The sequence below is a fragment of the Camelus ferus genome, chromosome 3 (assembly GCF_009834535.1).
Source record: "Camelus ferus isolate YT-003-E chromosome 3, BCGSAC_Cfer_1.0, whole genome shotgun sequence".
In the NCBI taxonomy this organism is placed as follows: Eukaryota; Metazoa; Chordata; class Mammalia; order Artiodactyla; family Camelidae; genus Camelus; species Camelus ferus.
The window spans coordinates 76,424,108-76,444,549 of record NC_045698.1 but is presented as its reverse complement, the minus strand read 5'-3'; the positions used below and the strand labels follow the sequence as shown (position 1 = coordinate 76,444,549).

At 37.7% G+C, this 20,442-nt stretch overlaps 1 protein-coding gene across 2 annotated transcripts in view; it reads right to left on the bottom strand.

Annotated features, from left to right (window-relative positions):
• CAMK4 (calcium/calmodulin dependent protein kinase IV) overlaps positions 1–20,442 on the bottom strand; it is a 211,531-nt gene that overhangs the window by 7,954 nt on the left and 183,135 nt on the right. The window contains exons 9-12 of one of the 2 annotated variants that reach the window (XM_032476487.1): positions 18,856–18,931; positions 15,429–15,555; positions 12,066–12,218; positions 3,707–11,012 (exon numbers count right to left, since the gene is read on the bottom strand). In XM_032476487.1, the coding sequence (XP_032332378.1) occupies positions 10,572–11,012; positions 12,066–12,218; positions 15,429–15,555; positions 18,856–18,931 (797 nt within the window). In that variant the 3' untranslated portion in view covers positions 3,707–10,571. Of the gene's footprint in view, positions 1–3,590; positions 11,013–12,065; positions 12,219–15,428; positions 15,556–18,855; positions 18,932–20,442 lie in introns of those variants that run through there. The other variant, XM_006192562.2, reaches the window with a different exon arrangement.

The following is a 20,442-nucleotide window of genomic DNA, read 5'->3' as shown; positions in this document are numbered from 1 at the left end:
TAGTGAGAGCACTGGGGTAGGAGATGGTCAACCCAGATCTCTTCTCTTCTTAGCACTGTGAACTTAGATAAGTCATTACTTCTCTGGGTGTCATTTCTCTTTAATAAAATAAGCCTGTTGGATTGGCTGGTTACTAAGATCCCCTTTTACCTTTGTGGTTTTAAGACATCACTGTAGAATACTAAAAATGCTATGAAACTCAAAGTACAATTTCATCTGAGAGAATGAAAAAACACACAAGGAATGATTCAACTCCATATTTCAGATATAAGGAAAATGTCCATTGTGTTGCTCTTGAACTGTGGTAACATTTCAAATCACAGAATGCAAAGTTTTGGTGGGCTCTTAGATGATTTATTATCATACTGTACATGCAAATTGCTTTACAAATTTCCCAGCAGTAAGGTATATGCTTCTCTTGGCATGCTCTGACAAATCTGGGTGAACTTGCACAAAATAACATTGGCCCTCGTTACTGTCAATTTCAACACTCTACCAACATCCATTTTGCCTCGTCATATTCTTCCATTATGTTCCTGGGAAACACCAAAAAATTAGCATGTCTGTCACTTAACTAGGTTATTCCAATCTGAGTCCAAGAAGAAGGCACAGTTGTCTGTGGCTCTCATGTTGTCTGCCCCAGGCTTTGGGCAGCTGAGAGAGCCAATGACTGTTGTGTCCCATCTGCAGGAAGTTGGGACTCACTGTCAGTCACTGCCGTTGAAGAATATGGTAGCTCAAAGGCAAAGGGGCATGATTTTGATGAATTCTCTACAAACATTCTCTCTATTTACATTTATGGCCAGGTCGGACTTACATGTTTACCTAAAAAATACTGTAATATATCTTTGTATTAAGAGTCAATAGCACCATTTTGACAGGTTTTTAAAATGAAGTGTTGACAGCTCCTTTTTCTAGTACTTTTCAATCAGGAATTGGGAAAGTAGCCTACAATCTTGGCTGTGTCAACTGAAATACTAACACTTTTTCTTTGTCCTCCAAATCCTACATGCACTTGTTTTTGGCTAATGACTTGCAGTCTAAACTATTGGAGATGTAGGTTTCCTGTATGTAATAGTCCATTAATCTAATCTCCATGCTGCTGCTGAGCTGCTTATGTCCTTTTAGTCCAGAAAACTTTTGACAACCCAGCAATACAAAATTTTCCTCTAGGAAAAACTAGAAAAGACATACCAGATAATGTCACCAAAATCTGAAAACCCTAGTAGGAAGTATTAATTACTCAATGCCTGCTAACTTGTGTTTTCTTTATCTCCCTCCCACAGTATCTCTATGTCTTAGCTTCTCTTCTGTCAGATGATAGTCAACCTTTGTCCCTTTCTTCATTTGTCCTAGGGAATAATGCAGCCATTTACTAATCACAAACATTATCTAAAACAAGCAAAGTGGCAAGACAACTAAAAGTATATATACTGTAATCTGATTTTTAAAAAATTAGTTTCTTGAAGATGGATGTAAAATAATACCTGCAATGAGTGATATAAAAAGGAATGTATAGAAGGGGGTGTAAAGCAAAAGGGACGGATGTAGAAGACAGGACTTCACAGGATCAGCTTGATGTTTGGGAAAAGCAGCTGAGAATTTTAAATTTTGTTGTCTGAGGCTTAGCTTTCATGCACAGGTTATCTTTTGGAGTCTAAACTTTCAGATATAATTGTATCTCAAATCCTGTGGGAATTGCTCCTTCCAATCAGATAATTTGAAAGGTCAAAATAACTATGAAAGAAGAGACCTTGAGGTGGGCTTCCACTGGAAAAGCTTTAGCAAGTAGTTAGGTAATTTTCTAGAGCCACAGGGAATTATTCAGGTACTGGAGTTTTGCCAAACTTACTCAGATAATCACTATCATCTTTTACTCTCCTTTGTTAGTGGAGACCTAGCCAATGCAGTTTTTGCTTTTATTGACTGAGGCTTTGTTTCAACCGGTGACTTGCAAAATGTCTTTGATGATTTTCATTTTGCTTGAGGATGCACCAAATTAGCCATGGATGTAGGAGATCACAGAGGGCTAGATGCTCTGAGGAAATGCTGCACATGTGTCTACCAGTAAGAAAGGGGCGAGGAAGTCTAATTCAACTTCACACAAGATCTGAGACTTGAGCAGACTCAGCAACACTTCCCTGCAGACTTCAGCCTCTTACACCCAGCATTGTTCCTTCACCGCTGTGCCCTTCTCCGTGCTCTGTATATTTCCCAGCCAGATGCACTGCTTTCCTCCTCCCTCCCTGCGAAGGTCTTCCCCATTCTTCATATCGAGCTGGTGTTCCCACAGAGCTTCCTTTGATTGTGCCAGGCAAAGGCAGCTCTTCCTGCTTTCCCTCCCCGAAGGCTTACCGCCTGCCTAGATTTAGCACAGGCTATATATATACACACTTGTATTTTCTAACTACAAAGCTCACTCCTAGCGGGTAGCATGAGTTTAATTCATCTCTGACTCTCATTGTACGTAACTGTCTCTGAGTGAAAGTTTACTGAGAAAATGAGTTCTTGGCATGGGCTGCTCATGGAAATCTTCAAAATCAGCAAATCATTTCCTTAAAATTGTGCTTGTGATGTAGGCCGAATATCCCCTAAACTACACTGCTTATTGTTTTGGGAGGAAAATGAGCTATTGACTTTGGTTTATTCGTTTCTAAGGGAAGCAGGTGACCTAGATACTGAAAGAAATTTAGAAATTACAACTTAAGTCCATTAACAACTGCCTTCAAACTCAGCAATCAAGGAAAATGGGTAGGTGGGAATGTGGAACACTAATCTACATTTTACCTTTTCCCTCTTCCATTCCAGTAGTGTCTCCCTGCTACTCACATCAACGAGGAACTGGCAGACAATTCATCTTTTTTCTTTTCCTGAGTTCTACAGTGTGTCCAAGTGGCTACATCATATTGATTGCTGCAGTAGTTTAAAGAAAACAATTTATTATTTAATTAGAGTCATGATAACATTTTAGGTATTCCTAAAAATAAGCTGATTTTCTACTCAATACCTCATTTGTAACCTTTTGGCTACAGATGTTCAAAGTCAAACACAAAAGTCATGCATGCCGCATTCTCAGTATCTGGGTCACTTGCTTCCCTTAAGGCAGATATCGTGGAATGAATAATTTCTCTGTGACAGAAATAGACCAAGAGAAGGGCCCTTCCTGGGTTTCTAAATACGTAAGAAAAGGAAGTAAAGGGAAGCATTTACTCAAGGCCTTCTTTTTTTGAAGAAACAAAATAAATAACACTCAGAAAAATGGGGTTTGGAAAGTAGCTTTCTTATATAAAGGAGTTGGCTCTTTGCCTGTTCCCTGAGCTATTGATGAGCAAGTCACTGTCACAGAATGTCACATAATAAAGCACATTTCCTAAAAATTATTAAATGAAAATCCAGTTGGTATAAATTACTTGAAAATATTCTGAAGGATTCAGAACCAAAGTGCTCTCTCATTTATTAGCTTACTAGTAACAGCTGCAGATTAACTTAAATGTGAGCAATGTAAACTGTCATTTACATGATTTTAAATAAAAGGATCAAATTTCTAAAACATGCTCAAAGTGCTAGAAATGTTTTAAATTCCTCCCTCTTAACCAAGTCAATTCATACTCTAAACTTTTTTCAGGCATTATGCACTTCTGAATTTTTAGTTCTGTAGGGAAATTTTACTGTTTACTTGTATTTCCAGAAAAAATATTGTTGAGACCACCTGCACCGAAACAAACCTCTCCAAACTTCCTACGAAGCAAATGGGAATAAGAACCTTAAGCTAAGGGGAAGAAATTTGGAGTATTGTAATCTGTATACCTAGATATCACCAAAAAGGCAGGGTGAAAAAATAAAAAATAAGGTCATCAATTTTTTTCTGTAAAGGGCCAGATAAACATTTTAGGTTTTCTGGGCCATACAGTCTCTGTTGAAACTACTAAACTACTAAACTAAACTACTACAGTCTCTGTTGAAACTACTAAACTCTGTCCTAGTAGCATGAAAGCAGCCATAGCCAATGTATAAATAAGTCAGCATGGTTGTGTTCTAATAAAACTTTATAAAACAGGCCTCTGGTGGATTTGCTCCATGAACCATAGTTTGCCTGACTCCTGAAAACTGTTCTTTGGAGATTTAAATTTGTTTCCTTGGGTAATTATGTGGCTATTACTTAAAAACAAAACAAAACAAACAAACAAACAAAAAACACATGTAAGCTTTATATGTATATCACAAAGACCACAGATGAAAGAATGATTGGCATTCAAATAAGAAAGAGTATAAACATTAGCCTCTAACTTGTTTACTAATAATCCTTTTTGCTTGATACCTGTAGTTCATTGAGCATAAAGAATGACTTAAACATCTGTCACCCGTCTGCTGTTCCCACTCAGTGAACTCAAAGGACATCTTAGAATGTCAAGGGAAACACAGCAACATGTCAGAAATATAGTACTACTATTACATTGTTTGGACCTAACAATGAATGGGCATGTGAGTTAATTCTTTAGGCTTGGGGGACATGAAAATATTACTGACATTAAGTGTGCAAGAATAGAAACACTTTGAAAAAAGTAATAATCTCGGCAACAAAAATGTAAACAAAATCGTGGCTAATTAACGTTATTTGTATGCTACAGTATATTAGCTGCATGATAGGCTATAAAAATAGGTGAAGTTAAAAAGAGGCAGTTATGACAGTTGTCAATTTATAGTCATTCTTACTTATATCCTTTACAAACCAGATTAATTACCATATACATATCAAGAAAAGGACAAACCTAGTAAATTTTTATCATCCACAACTGATGGTCAGAGTTTGAGAGTGCTTAGGAAAAACAGCAGCTTTCAAAAATCCTAATATGAAGCCTATTGTATTTGAGTAGCCCAAAATAACCTCTTAAAAGAAAAATAAAGATTATCATATAATCTGACTGAAGATTAAGTATCTGTCATTTTTAACACAGTGAACCACAGCAAAGATTACACAGATATAAATATTCCCTAGCTATGGGTATTCCAGGTCAATTTTCAAAATGTGCTGAAAACAACTATTTAAGACGAACAGTATGATTTTGCAGTCTTAGCATTGCTGTTTATAGTTTCAAACTAAATTCTGGGCCACTGAAGGCTCCACATTTCTCCAACCAGGCTGGGATAATCTTTCCAGGATTTAAGAGTATTTCAAAGTCCTAGAGGGTGGCCTGACAGCCAGAGAGATGGAACAAAACATTGGTCTGGGACAAGTGGTAGCAAACCAAGTCATGGGAAGAGCAAATGATTAGTGGAATCCCATTTTCCATTACTGACTATACCAATATTCAAACAGTATCACTTTCAGTCAAAGCATGGAAGAGGTCTTCTCCCATTTGGCTCATTTGAGCCCGACCAATTCAGATGCCTGGAGTCTTCTCTAGAGCAATGTCTGATTCCTGCCAAAGACTCAGATGGTCCACTCTCATGGCAAGGCTTCCATCTTGTCCTAGGTGACCTCTGAGCCAGGTGACAGGAAAAAGGCTGTATCTTGAGGGATGTTAAAATCATACAATCAAACCTTCTAGAGTATATCATAGACAGTGTATGAACATTAGAATTTTAAACGAGCAAACATAAATTAGTCGTTTGTTATTGCTCTCCAAGATAGTATGTAAATGGTTGAGCTTTGTGAGCTAAGACATATTATCCGATCTCAAGTGACATTTGAAAGTAACAATGACAAAAACTGGCCCTTAATAGATCAGGATATAGAAAGAGGAAATGCTGAACTTGGTTACCATGGATGGATAGCTGTTATCTCTCCAGTGATTTGTCAAGGAGCCAGAAACTCACCCTGAGTTGTGCCAGGGGGAGAAAAGGACTTTGAACAAAAAGTTTTATAGAAAATTATTCGTTAAATTTCTGCTTATCATATGGTTATGAATAGTACAATACCAATATTAAGATTATATATGCATAAATGTTTAAAAAAACACTGAAGACACACACATAGTCTAACCAGTAAGCAGTATTTGACCAGTAAATGCTCAAAGTTAGCAACAACCCTGATCAGGAACATACCAGTGATGAACAATAAGGAAATTGGAATATGACCTAATAGGCAGTAATTACAAGGATATTACAAATACTATTACGTAGGTTAATGTCTGGAAATTTTGCACCAGCTAAAGTAGACCTTGATAACCAGACTGAACACTCTGCAATGACAAGTAAATTACATAATGGCATTGTAATTATGTAATTGACTCTGCTCTGTGTATTTATGTCAATTTATGTGGAGTCGACCTCATCAAGAAAAACCTAGCTCTGATTCACTTTGTTGACTTTTTTTTTTTTTTTTGCATTGCTTTGCAAGGACAATCCTAAAACAGAATAAATGGTTTACTAATTTTATCCTTTGCCTTTTCTGGCATTTACTTCTTTTCTTTTTCTGATTTGAAATTCAGCCAAATGCTTCTGTGAAACAACTGAATTATGAAACAAAATGGCTGTCTCTAAATCTTCAGTCTGCAGGAAACTCACTGGGAGTTACCTTGAATGTGAAACTGGAAATAGGGATTGCTAAACATTCTAAATTACAAAATATGTTTAAAATACTATGTAATTGAAGTCACAGTAAAAGGCAAACTGTTTCTTTTAAAGTTTGCCACTAAAAATGGCTATAGAATCTTGAGCATTATTGTGAAATAGCAATATGTAAGAAAATGTTAAAGTCTTTTGAATCCATGTGTAATGGCAGTGTTGATTAAACCTCTCTAAGGAAATCTAAAAAATGCCAGCCATGGCCATATTCACATTTTAGGGATAACTAGGATGACATCATCCTTATCATACAGTCTTTCTCATGCAAATTTGGTATGCTTCAAAAGGATTTTTAGAAAGAAATATTACCTGCAGCACAAGGATGGTGTCCAGCTTATTTCAGGCCTACAAAATTCCATTCAAGTTCAGTGCGCACTCTTTCCTGAATGAACACACATGGTTTGCCTACAGTAGATTTTGGTACGTGAGAACCAAAATCATGGCAGTACTCAGGAGACGTTAGCCTGCAGTCAAGATTCCAGGGCCCAGAGAGGGATGAGAGGAACTGTGGCCAAAAGACAACTTATCAATGCCCAGGCAAGTATTATTTTCTAAAAGTCAAGTCGGGAAATACTCTTCATTTGAAGCATATGAATAAGTAGAAGTGGCCAATAGAGTTTTTACTCATTTCAGTCTATGACATTTTTGAAACAGCTTTTTGGCCTTCTACTAACTCATTTGTGTGGAAAACTGAGGCAGCTCAAATCTAAGCACAGAAATTCATGTGTCATTTTGCTTAAAAAGTGATCTAGATCAGTGCTCTTCCAGTATAGTAGCCACTAGTCACATGTGGCTATTGAGCATTTGTACTAAAGGTGTAACATGCAACTCTTGCTTTTGAAAACTTAGTATAAAAATAAAAAATTTAAAAGATCTCTTTTTCATATTGATTATATATTGGAATAATAGTTTGGATATATTAGATTAAAATATATAGTTAACTTGCTTTTTTTTACTTTTTAAAATATGGCTAAGAGATAATTTAAAATTACATACATGGTTTATATCATATTTATATTAGCACTTGTTCTAGACAGTAACTTCTACAGCCATACTGTTCTAATTTCTACCTTATTTATGTATTCATGGGACAAATGAGCTCTTACGGTCTGAGAAAAACCACTGGGATTCCAACTAGACTTTTTAAATAGGGGAAATAATTCAAGATTGTCCTTCTTTATGGCAAAATAGTTTGTGTTATGTATCTGAACTTATCTGTAAACAAAAATTAATAATGTAACATAATAACTGTCAGCTCTAAAAAGCAAAATGTAATTGTTGTTCTTTGCTAAAATTCCCTTAATTATTTTGCTTTGTGACTATATTGTCCATTAAGGTAACATTATGAAATAGCCCATCAAGTTAAGTTTCTATCTGCATTAGTCTAACATTATTTAGCTAAATTATCTTTGAGATAGATAATATACCCCATTTTAACATGCAATATAAATGTTTACTGCTCTCTCAAAAATGTTAAAAATGTTAAACTGTATCCCTACAAAATCTTAGATTGAATCATCTGGCTAAAATGACCAATTCCTATGAAAGTTTGCCTTGTTTTCCACTGAAATGACTAAATCAGTCACTATTTACGCATTATCAGGACAATCTTTAACATACAAGTCAAAATTTAAAACTCCCACTGATTTGTAGAAAGTGCAATTTACAGGTTAAAAAAAGAGAAAATTACCCTCACACCCTCAAGTACTCACCAAGGAACAGGCATGTGTACTCATTTAAATGGGTAAATTCTTACACACACATTGGTCTTGGCGTTTGCAGTGCTCTTCACACTGCACAGTCCACAGGTCCAGCCAGTGCCGTCGGCCCTGAGTACTGGAATGATCCAATGACTGCCTTGGAACAATACGGAGGTGGGCTGGGAGGGACAAAGTGTTATCTTCCAACTAGTAATTGCCACTTTCCATTAAGATTCCTTTCCCTCTCTTCTTCCCCTTTCCAATATATGGGACATTTACCATATATACTGCTAAGTCTCTGTGGGAAAAGTATACCAGGAATTGGTCTTTTAAAATGGAAGTCTTAATGCTTGGGGAAGAAGGCATTTTTAAAGGTTAAAACTAGTAAGCCCCTTATAATAGGTAAAATCGGAATTCTGAGAGAGAATAAAGAAGAAACAATAAAGAAGATAAAGTACTATTAGTTCATAAAAATAAAATGAATCATAAAACAATCTCTCTCTGAGACCAGATGTGCCCTAAGGGCTTTTTCCTGCATGTCAGTGGTCTGTCAGGCCCCTATATAACGGAAGACGAGAAGTTCTATCTCATTTCCTTCTCTTGAGAACAGTAGTAAAGGAAGATTTACACTTGGAAAGCAGAATGTCTGCAAGGTCCAAAAGCCCTCAGAAACCAGAGATTTAATTTCATTTTCCCACTTAATAGTTTTGAGGAAGAGCCAAAAGAATTTAAGATCATTTTTTTATGAAGATTTTTATGTGACAGTCATTTTTATTGTTCGTCATCTTTGCCTGAAAATAATCCTTTTTTAAAATTAAGGAAACCTACTAAAAATGTGATGCATAATTAACTTGATGAAAATGTTCATTTCAGCTCAATCTTGAAATAAATCTGAGGTACCTGGAATTTAACTGTGATTTTTATAAGGGAGATGTGTTCACATGAAAACCGAAGAAAAATCTTTTGGGAAAAAAAAGGTAAAATATTAGGTCTAATGTTATAGCTTCTCAAGATTCTGATTTAAAATCTGTTTTTTCTTTATTTCTTTTTGTTTTTGTTTATTAAAGAAAGTAACAAGTTGCATTATCCTAAATTTCTTGACCTGGAAACTTTCAAAACTACAATGTAAATTATGGGTGCTTCCATTCCAAATATGAGAAAAAGATATACTAGCTTTTCAGAAATGTCTTTAGTTCATAAGCATTATATCTAAATAACCATCAACTGAAGGAAAAAAGGACTTTTATAAGCAAAAATATTTCCTTATGATAGTAAAGTCAATAAAGAATGATCTTATAGTGGGATATTCCCACTCTATTCAGATATTTTGGCACCAGCCCTTGGGGTAGATTTTTCTAAATATTTGAAATTTGGTAATTAGAGAGTTTATCCATAAAAATGTTCCTATTCTTAAAGCTGTACAAGCTCATGAATAAATTCAATTTTACCTGAAAAATGACAGGGAGTCAGTCTTTGTTACTGTAAGTTCCAGTCTTATCTCCTTTTCTTCCCTAAATTTCTTTATTCCACCCTAAGTGTTGTTCATCAGAAGGACTTCTTACTAGAGGACAAGTGAAGGAAAGAATACATTCCTCAGCATGAGTTTATAAAATACTTCTTCTAGGACTGTAAAATGGCAGGATTTTGTGATAGAACATTTTTGGTTATTAGTAATATGGTATATATAAATAAAGACAAGATAAAAAAAGCATTCTCCTTACAAGCTTTAGGGGCATACAGTTTCATAGCCCTTAAAGTATGCTTCAATTTCTTACCATTATATGTGGATTTTTTTTTTCACATACCATACAACTATAACCTAACCACTTTCTTGAAAACAGTTTGAACACATTATTGAAAATATTGTGAATGTCATGGGAACACATGCTCTAACTAGTATTAGCTGAGCAACAGTCCAAAGGAATTACTGCCTTGTGAAGAAATCAAAGGATATAGGATGGCTAGGCTTTCAAAGCAAAAACAATTTGTTGCTATTTACTTCAAATGTGTGCTACTGGTCCCTGAAAATGTATGTTTTTAAATGTTATGTTGTGTTTACTTACTTGCATTTTCAAATTTAATTCATCAGTATTAGGTATACATTACATACCATAGAAGACATTATTTTTTCATAAAGCAGTCACATGCATTGAAGTTAGGATTACCAACTGATATATATGTATTTTGTTTTGCACCCCCAAAACAGAATGACTATAGCGCACATCATGCTTCCACCCCTTCCCTGCTGAAGGACAAAATGCATAAAGTGCCAGGATTTGGCTCCCAGATTGGAAGGAAGCCAATTTAGTTCTCTGGCAGGATCACATCATTCTGCTGAACTCCAAATTCCAGAGCAGGGTTTTCTTGCTCTTCCTTAGAGGCTGCTGCTTCCTCAGTAGTCTTCAGCTTTTCCTCCACTAGGCCCTCTTCTATTTCCGGATCAGCCTCCTTTATCCCATCCTCCATTGCCTCGGACACCATCTTGGTGGCCTCAGCAGCATTTATATCAGCATCTTTAATCTCGTCTACGGCCTGCACCTTCAACAGCTCAGCCTCTGCCCCCTCAACTGCCATGCAGGCCCCATCTCCTTGAATTTTCTCTCCTTCTGTAATAACTTTAACATCCTCATTGCCATCTTGAGTTGGAGATGGCTCTCGGCTGGCCTTCTGGCTCTCCTGGATGCTGCAATGGCTGCTGCTGGCACTTCCCAGCCGGGAAGAGGCTACTACGGCCTTCACTGCTGCCTAATTGGAAACAGAAAAATGTCAGGTGTTACTTCCACTTAAAATCACAAATCAGAGCTCAATCTCAATTTTGCACTCAGGGAGTTTGTTATTATATGGTAGTGTTTAATCTCTGAAAGTATATTATTTCAAGATTGTCTAATGAAAACTTGTTTAGAGAATAAACAGCAAAAGCTTTTTAATCTCAAATTAGTGTATTTAATCATCTGGACAACTGAAAGCCTGAGTAAATGCATTTTCCAATGGACTACTAGGTTTCAAAAATTTTAGATTGTGTTTCCCAAAGTATGTGTTTCATGGAACACTAGTTCCATGGATATTAATAGGTAGTACGGAGAAAAGAGTTCCACCATCAAATTTGTTTGAGAAATCCTGGGTTAGGTCAGAGTTATTTAATCTAGAGTATTTAAAATTAATTTGACCATGGAACCCTTCAGGTTTATTTAGTATCGGCCTGTAAGGAATTGCTGAAGAGAAAACTATTTTTGACCACCAAATGTTCTCTGAGATCCCCTGTACATATAGCTAGTCCTAAACACCATTATGTAAGAGAAAAGCAGCTAATCTCTATTCCATATACATTCAACAAAAGAGATATATTTCGGTGGATAATATTCCCTATCACTTGAATTATTTTAATTTTTACCAAATATGATAATTATTTACCTATATTACAAAATAAAGGTATTAAAATTGTTTTCCAATTTTTGCATATTCAGAAAGAAGACAACTTTCTGAATAAATATCAGCTTCCTGAACAATTCAGTTCAAGCAGTTCAGCCTTACGTGGGAAGCAGTGATAATGTATTTGTTTGGTGAGTTAATCTCAACTTACAACATATTTCCCTTTATTAACAACAAATTCTTACGAGAGGATAACAGAACTGTGTGTGCTTTACACCAGCACTGTTGGGATTTCAAAGCAGGATTTTTCCTGGTACCACAGGAGACGAATAATAGTATTAGATAAATAATAGTGGACTTAATTATCTTTGATCGTCAAGATATGAGCGAAATCTTTTTTTAAATAAAATGAAATAAATGCCATCTTACCTTCAGCTTGCGCCGGGCATTGAATTCTTGGAGCTTCTTTTGAGCCGTATCCATGTGTACAAAATTGGCTGCTTTACCTGTGACCCAGGGGTGCTGGAGAGCTTGGAAGGTAGTCAGCCTTTTCTTAGGATCCAACACAATTAATTTTCTGACCTGAAAAATAATAAAGAACCACAGACTTCTTAGGGAGATTTTTATGTTGACCGGGGCTTGCCCCTCATCGTGTGAACTTCTAGGTCTTATTCTATTTCCTTGGCAGTACACTAAATATACATTAAAAAAAAATTAAGCCCCAAGAGGTCACTTCAGGTAGCATTAGCTGAGGGAGTCTGAGAAGATGGTGGTGTGCACTACCTGAGAACCCCAACTGGCAGACAGCTTGACCGCAGAGGTCAAAGAAACAAGTCCTGCCTTGCCTATGGACTGGAAGTTCTTTGAAGGAGAACCAGCATCTGAATAATTCCAGGCTGCACTTCACATCACTCAGAATTCAGAACTTAAAATACATCTCAATGGAGATGGAATCGTTCATGCATCCATCATTCTATGGGGACTGAATGGCAAACGAAAGGGGTAGTATCATAGCCATTATGATTATACTATGATTCTATCATGAACTTCATAGCTCTCTCTAATCTCTTGAGGGTACCTGAAGACATAAGCCAAGAGCTGGAGTAAAAGCCTATTTAAAATCAAAGCAAAGGTGTCAGTGGCTTTGGGGTATGATTTGTTTAAAGGACTGAATTCAAACCAGTGCAGTCCATTCTGGGAGGTTTACCTTCTTGTAAGGATGAGCAGACAGTAAATTGTCAGGAAGATCAACAAACAAAATAATCCCCAGCCCTGGTCTCAGGAGGGGTGACCCGGAGTGGGGGTAGAGAATATCTGGATCAGGAGGCATGTTCAAATATAACTTGGTCAAGGTCTCTAATTACTTCTGTGACCTTAGATAAAAACCCACATATGAAGTGGGTAATATGGACGCCCTCCTGGGTCCTTTTTTCACATGACCTCATTTCCACCCAAATTCCTTTCTATATGCATTCTTAAGTGCACATAACATTTTAAAAATTCATGTAATCCTTTCCATAACCTTATTAATTAGTAACTGTTAGCTCCAATTCATATATGAGCAATGGAAGGAAGCTCAGGAAGATTTAATGACTTGTCTAAGGTCAGACAACTGGTAACTGGTGGAGGCTATACTCAAACTCAGGTCGGTCTTACCTTAGAGCCTGTCTCATGCACTACACCATACTGCCTCCAAGGTAGTCAGCCTCTCTGGGTTTCAGTCTGCCAATGTGTAAAATGAGGGGCTTTGGATGATTTAAGGCATAAGGTCTTTTCTAACTCTAATAACCTAAGAACTGAACACAGGTTAACAAAATCAGGCAAGTCGAATGAAGAATAAATACTTGGCTTTCCTTTCACTTTCTTTCTGTAGCATTTGCAAAGAAATGTGTGTGGGGGGTAGAGACGCTGAATTTGAAAAGGGTAGAGACATAAGACTGCTTAGGCTTAAACTCAGACAGGAGGTGGAGGGAGACAAGAAAGACTAAGAGAAAGAATGCATGGTAGTAAATACAAATCTGATAGGAGTCATAGCTATCATCTGTTGAACACATATACTAATAATTTTATGTAAATGATACCTAATCCTTACAACATCCTTGACAAGTAGGTATTTCCCTCTCATTTTCCAATTATCCGTTTCCTCTTTCTCATCAATACCATCCTCCTCTGCATGAAAATACAAAGAATTTACTGAAAGCTAGTATGTACCAAAAATTTCTAGATGTCATTTATTAATTTCTTATCCGAAGATACTGATACACTGAATTATTGAGAAATTTGCTGAAGATCAGAGAGATCCAGTGAACTTGTCAAGTTTCAAACCCAAAGCCTTGCCATTATCCTATAGCTACGCTAATGAGGGACTGTAAGTCTGGCATGCTGGAAGGGAGAGTAAGGGAGAGTGATGTGAAACGTCACAAGAAAGGGTGACAGGCTCCAGATGAGCTAATGTTGTGTAGAGCTTGTTAAAGATTTTGGAGTTTATCCCCAGAGCCTGAAAGCAGGACAGTGACATGATGTGATTTACTTATAAGACCATTCCTTTGGACCCTGTGTGGAAAGGGTACTGGAGAAGGGCACAAGAAGAGGCCAGGAGACCAGACAGGAAGTTGTGGCTGTGGACCAGGAGAGGATGGGGCAAAGACTGGGACAGTTGTGGTGGAGGTGGAGAGAAGTGGACGGACCCAAGAGATGTTTAGAAGTGTGGGGCTTGACGTGAGGGAGGAGCTGGGATGACACATCCCCATATCACACCACTGCCTCTCTTCCCAGATACACTGGAAAAGCCTTGGCCTGTATGGAATCCATTTTCATGAAAGAACATGGATGGTAAGGAGGGAAAATGGTTAAGTGGTCTGGAAACCTGGATTCTTAGTTCTTAATAATGCCTTTTGCTGGGAAGCTGTGTGCACTTGGACAGTCATTTCTCTTCTCTGGGCTTTAGCACACTCTTCTTTAAAATGTGGGGAAGATTAGATGACTCCTAGACCCCTTGGAGATCTAACCTTCTGTGATTCAAAAGTCGTCTTTTAGTTATTTCTGCATGGTTTTTCTCTAGAGGATTGATGGTAAATAGTTCACGCACATACTAGTATTCTTATTTTAGAATAGGTGAATCAACTCCCCAGAGTGGGAGTGTTTCTTGAATGCAAACAAACTTCAAGTTTCCTGAATTGAGAAGCCAAATGAAACAAACAAAAAAACCCAAACAAAATGTACAATGTAACTGGTTTATAATGCCAATCATGCATGATGGGGCTAGTTTTATTACCAGGATATTTTAGTAAGTTTGTAGTATTTCAAGAAGCAATGTTGTTTTATTCAAAGTATAACTAATCTAGGTGATAACAAGCCATTTTAAAACAGAATTCTTCTGCATAAGTTATGTTTGGATTCACCCAGCATAGCTGTCTTCATAAGCAAGGCTCTACACTGACTAGGTGGTTAAAACTCATTAATTAATATGGCAGTAATTTATAATTTGTGATGATTCAGCTAGAGATAAATACATCTGTTTTTCATTATCTATAAGGAAAATGCACTAATGTGCATTGTTTTCATTAAAAGTATTTTGCAATTAAAAGGAAATAAGATAGTAAGAAGGGCAAATTTAAAAAATGGCACTGTCCATTAATTCTTTAAAAATGCATGTATGACTGAAGCATTGTGCTGTACACTAGAAACTGACATAACATTGTAAACTGACTATACCTCAATACAAAAAAAAAGAAAAAAATGAATGTAAGGATTTTATTTCATTTTGTTACATTTTATTTCCATCACACTTACCAAATCCTTGGCATTTAGAGATACTTCATCCCACCAGGGGGAGATAAAGTAATATTCACAATTAAGAATTCTCCTGAACATAAACTGATCACCTCTTTCATCATAGAATGGTTCAAATCCACAAAGTCTAGAGGGACAAAATACAGAGAATAAAATATTTTTAGAAGCCTAAGTACATTTCATCAATTTTCTGCAGAAATTCAAGACTGTCCTTTTTCACAGCTTCCTGTTATCAAGGTAAGTCTGCTCAGCACAAGTATGTAATGGTCCCGTTAACAGTTCACTTTTGATTGCATATACACACAATCATGTCTTCAGGAAGTAAGAACAGACACAAAGCCAATTTAAGATTTCTATAAAAAATTATAATCATATTAATAATTATGACACAAAACAACAACAATAATAGCTAACACTACTAGAGGTGCCATGCTATAGCGCTATTTCCATGGATTTTTTTTTTCACCAGGAATTAAGAAGACAGACAGATTGATTAGAGTTCCAATTTACTACAAAATGGAAAAGTTAGGATTCGAGAATAAAAAAGTGAAAAGGTGGAAAGAAAAGTTTTTAGTCATTTTTACTCAGACTTATTCACTGACTTCTTCCACAGAGGAAAATAAAATATTAGATTTCCATTCTATTCCAGTTTGAATTTGAGAATGAACAAAGATAGGCGCTGACACTATTGTCAGGGAATGGCCTCTTAGAACTTACCGCGGTGAGCACATGCAGCCAGCAGAGCTGAGCAGCCTAGCATTACCTCGACCTTGTGTATGACCCTCACTTTTGCACATCTCAAAGACATCTCACTATGTTCACCTTCATCTTTCACCACGGGTCTGCGTGAAAATGTATGAGAAAAGTGGGAGAAAAGAAACAGAGAGAACCACCTCTGGCATCCTAAAGAGAGAGGGGAAAAGCGAGTCACCAGTCTCTGACCACCAAACCTCCAAAGTTTATAGGTGGGTGGAGGTTCTGAAATCACTAGAGACCAAAAGGGAACTATAAAAATATCCCTGCTAGGGCATGTGCTGCATTTGAAAAAGAATGAAGGAAAAAGAATGAACAAATTACAGAACATTTTCCTAAATTCTTCCTTCAAACTGGCCAGGCTGGTGCAGAGCATGAAATGTTCCAGTACAGCCTAACGCAGTGGGTTTCTAGGAAGAAGCAATTTCTCATGTCCCTTTCTCTGCTCAGGAAACGTCCCATTGGGAGAGTCTCTGTATCTCTCAAATGTTCTGGAGTCAGGCAGGAAAAGGCAAGGCTTAGGGAGGGCTGAGTGTCCCCCCTCTCCCCGCACAGCCACACCACAGAGAATCCTGTTCCAGCCTAAGGTGAGATGGGAGCGTATGTCCACACCTTACCAAGGAGGCAGCTCAGTCTCACCTGGCCCTCCTCTGCCCTCACATCACTAGAAAATTACAGCCTATTGTTGGCTAGTCGTAGAGAAATCAGCCAACTCTCCAGGCTTAGTTTAGGGAACTCTTATGTTTCCCCTTTCAGAAATGTAGAGAGAAAAATGACAGTTCAGAAGGTACAGTACTCAAATGCCTTTCTTTCATCTAAATCATGTCAGCAAATCTGTGCACTGGTGACAGAGGTAAAAAGTTTACGTCATCAGTCTGAAATGCCAAAAATGGAAGAAAGGTGACACAGAGCAGCACACTTGTGTACACACACACAGAGAGTAAGAAAACCTTTCAGAAATGGAAATATTTGAATGCTGACAATGGCCGTTTAGGAGAATATTAGGATTAAAAAGGCCTGAAGTGTGATTGTACTACACAGGGTAGCTCCAAGCCATTGGGCAGAATCGTAGTGTTGAAAACTGAAGGAGAGAATTTGAATCTCTGACTTGACCTGATTATCATTCTGACCTGAGAACTGTAGTAGTTGCTTTTGTCTGTGGGGACAAAGGGTTTAGGGGTAAAAGAGAGAGGGACCAGAATTCCTGTGAGAAATAACAAAATGGCCTCCATTTCCAACAGAGATAGACTACTGTTATCCTTAGAAATAGCAAGGTCATAGCACAAAATAGCCTGGCAGAACTCTTAATAATAATGAAAGAGGTACATAAGCCCAACAGCACAATCCACTGGGGAAAATGTTCCAGTGAACCTCGACTAGTGGACTTCATCCATTATTAATGAACTACAGATTAAATAAAAAGTCCCCAGGTTTAGGGGCTGACAAAAGTTAGATCAGAACTAAATTAATGAAACCAAACCAAACCTCTGAATTGTGTTCTCCCAAAATTCATATATTGAAGCCCTAACCCCCAATCTGATGGTATTTGGAGATGGGCCTTTGGCAGGTAATTAGGGTTAGATGAGGTCATGAGATGGGATTAGTGCCCTTCTAAGAAGAGATATCAGAGAACTTGCTTCCTCTGTCTGCCATGTGGGGACACAGTGAAAAGGTGGCTGTCTGCAAGCCAGGAAGAGAGCTCTCACCATATCCTGACCTACTGGCACCCTGACCCTGAACTTTCAGCCTCCAGAACTACGTAAGGACGTTTCTGTTGTTTAAGCCACCCACTCTGTGGTATACTGTTATAGCAGCCTGAACGGACTGGTTCCCTTTCTTTCACACTCTTTAAATATCTTTATAGATTCAATATTCTAGATTCCAACAATTAAGTCTGCAGTACCCTCTAACTAGCAACCAAATCTACCTGCTTTGAATTAAACTTTGGAGCTCACTGATATCTTGCTTTCATAGCTGTTCAATAGCAATCTTCCTCCCCAGACACTCCATCATTCTTGCTTATTTCTCTCGTATTTGTCTGCAATTCCATCATCTCTTTAGCAAATTTCCTGAAACCCCTTGTTTATTAGTAGACAGGGGCTCAGGAATGGAGTTGGGGATATCAGAGAGTGAGAGATTTAGCTCATTTTTTTTCTACCAGAGAAAATGTTTCTCTGAGTTTAGGGCATTAAACTAAAGGTCCCTGACAAGTTAACAGAGATAGGAAACAAAAATGACAGGCAAAATTCATCTGAAACATTCCTGGTAAGAAATATACCTGTTTGAGATTGCTTCAGAGATCAAATAGGAATTTGTCCTCTAAAAAGGAATAATACTCATCATTTTGATGAGATGAAAATAAGTAAGTGCAAGTTTAATATGTGGACTTGAGTTTCATGCTCATTATCAAATAATTATTCCCCCAAATCTGCTATACAATGCATAGCAGAATGAGACACAGAAAAGCCCTAGACAATGTTCTGGATCCAAGAAAATTGCAGAATAAAAAGCAATGATCATTTTCACAAGATCCTATCACTAACTACATTTAGAATGTCATAGAAAATCACAAAAAGTCAAAAAGAAATCTTGCTTTTTATGAGAAGTATGAGTACCTTGAAAATATTACAGTAAAGGCAAACAGTATGCATAGAGATTGCTCTTCTTCACTTACAAGATGTAGGTGATTATTCCTACAGACCACATGTCCACCTCAGGTCCATAGGCACAGCCTCTAAGAATTTCAGGTGCTGCAGAATGAGAGAAAATTGTGTTAAATTAGAGTTTATATTCAATATTCACATTTTAATAATAGTTTCAAAACAGTTTTGTAACCAATCTTCTCTCCCCAAAACAAAATATGAGGCTACAAATTCTTACGTCTATTTTAGTGGGAGAGATTATAGTCTCTCTGTGTTTGGGTACATAAAAACAAAGTTATTAACTTTAATAGTCTGCATCAGAACATCATGATATTGCTCAAATCAGAGAGATAGAGCTATATCTCTGCTACAAAGGGAGCTTTGTACGTAGAAAAGAAAGAAATCAAAGTTTAGCATAGTAAGGGGAAAAGGGATAATTACGCTGCCTGAGGCACAGGGTGTCCATGAGTGTGTGTGTTCAACAGCAAGCAGGGGAGGGACCAGTGGAGAAGGGAGGGGGACTGGAAAGTCTCTAGTACTGGAAGGTTGGAATAGGGGCTTGAGGGGTGGGTGGGTGGTGCTGGCACATATCCTGGTACTGAGAACTACATGTAGGTCCCCAGAGAGCAGCTGACCCTAGTCAGTTTGGGATTACGCACTGAGAAAGGGCCTTCCCTATGTGCGATGAGGCTGCTCCTATTAGCCCTGCCACCACTGTGAAAATGGAAAGTCTTCTCAGCCATGAAACGACTTGGTAGCATAGAATAGTAAGATCTTCCATGTTTTTATTACCTTAGTGCTGTGAAAATAGAGAATTAACTGGGTATAACTGTCTGCACAGAGAATTGGAGATGTTGCTTGTTTGCCTAACTAACAAAGGAAGAGAAGGAGAAGTGGGAGCTCTAACCTCTATGCAGAAATAGGGCTCAGGTTTAGAGCCCGGAGTGGCCCTTTTCTACTTTGAACAATAGTACTGTAGGTGTCAGCGGGGTCTCTGAGGAAGGAGCTGACTGACAAATGCTGAGGGTTCCTTGAGGGAGGCCTTGGGGACAGGCGCACCACACTCCTCCTTCCCAAGGTGGGCAGAAAAGCAGGTGAACTGGATCCCTGTCCATGCAGCCTGGGAATGTCATACTCAGTATAGACTGTCAAAGTGAGCTCCGTAAGGAAGCTGTCCTCGTGGGACCTGGATTTAATTTACAGGAAGGAACACAATGGATTTTCCACTGAGGTCTTCCCTTACTATCCTCCATCCTTTCCCCATACTATCCTCCATCCTTTTTCAATCAGAATATTCTCTTCCCTGTAGAAACTGTTATATAAAATATAGGAGATAAAGAGCCTGTACAGTGAAATGAGAGTGAGCATTCTAAGCACTCTGAGCAGCAATTCAGCAAGACGCACCCTTTGAGGAAATGTATCTGGGGCCAAGAAGCATTTCTCATCTATAGGCAAATTATTCCTAGAAAAGGTTCCTTTTCAGATTTAATTAACATAATTAAGAAAAACGCATGCTCAAAGCCAACACCATTCTCTCTGTGAGGTTAGTTTTCATTTCCAGGGCCATCTGTTCTCCACAGACAGATCCTTTGGGCCTCAACAGCCTCTGCACTGAACTC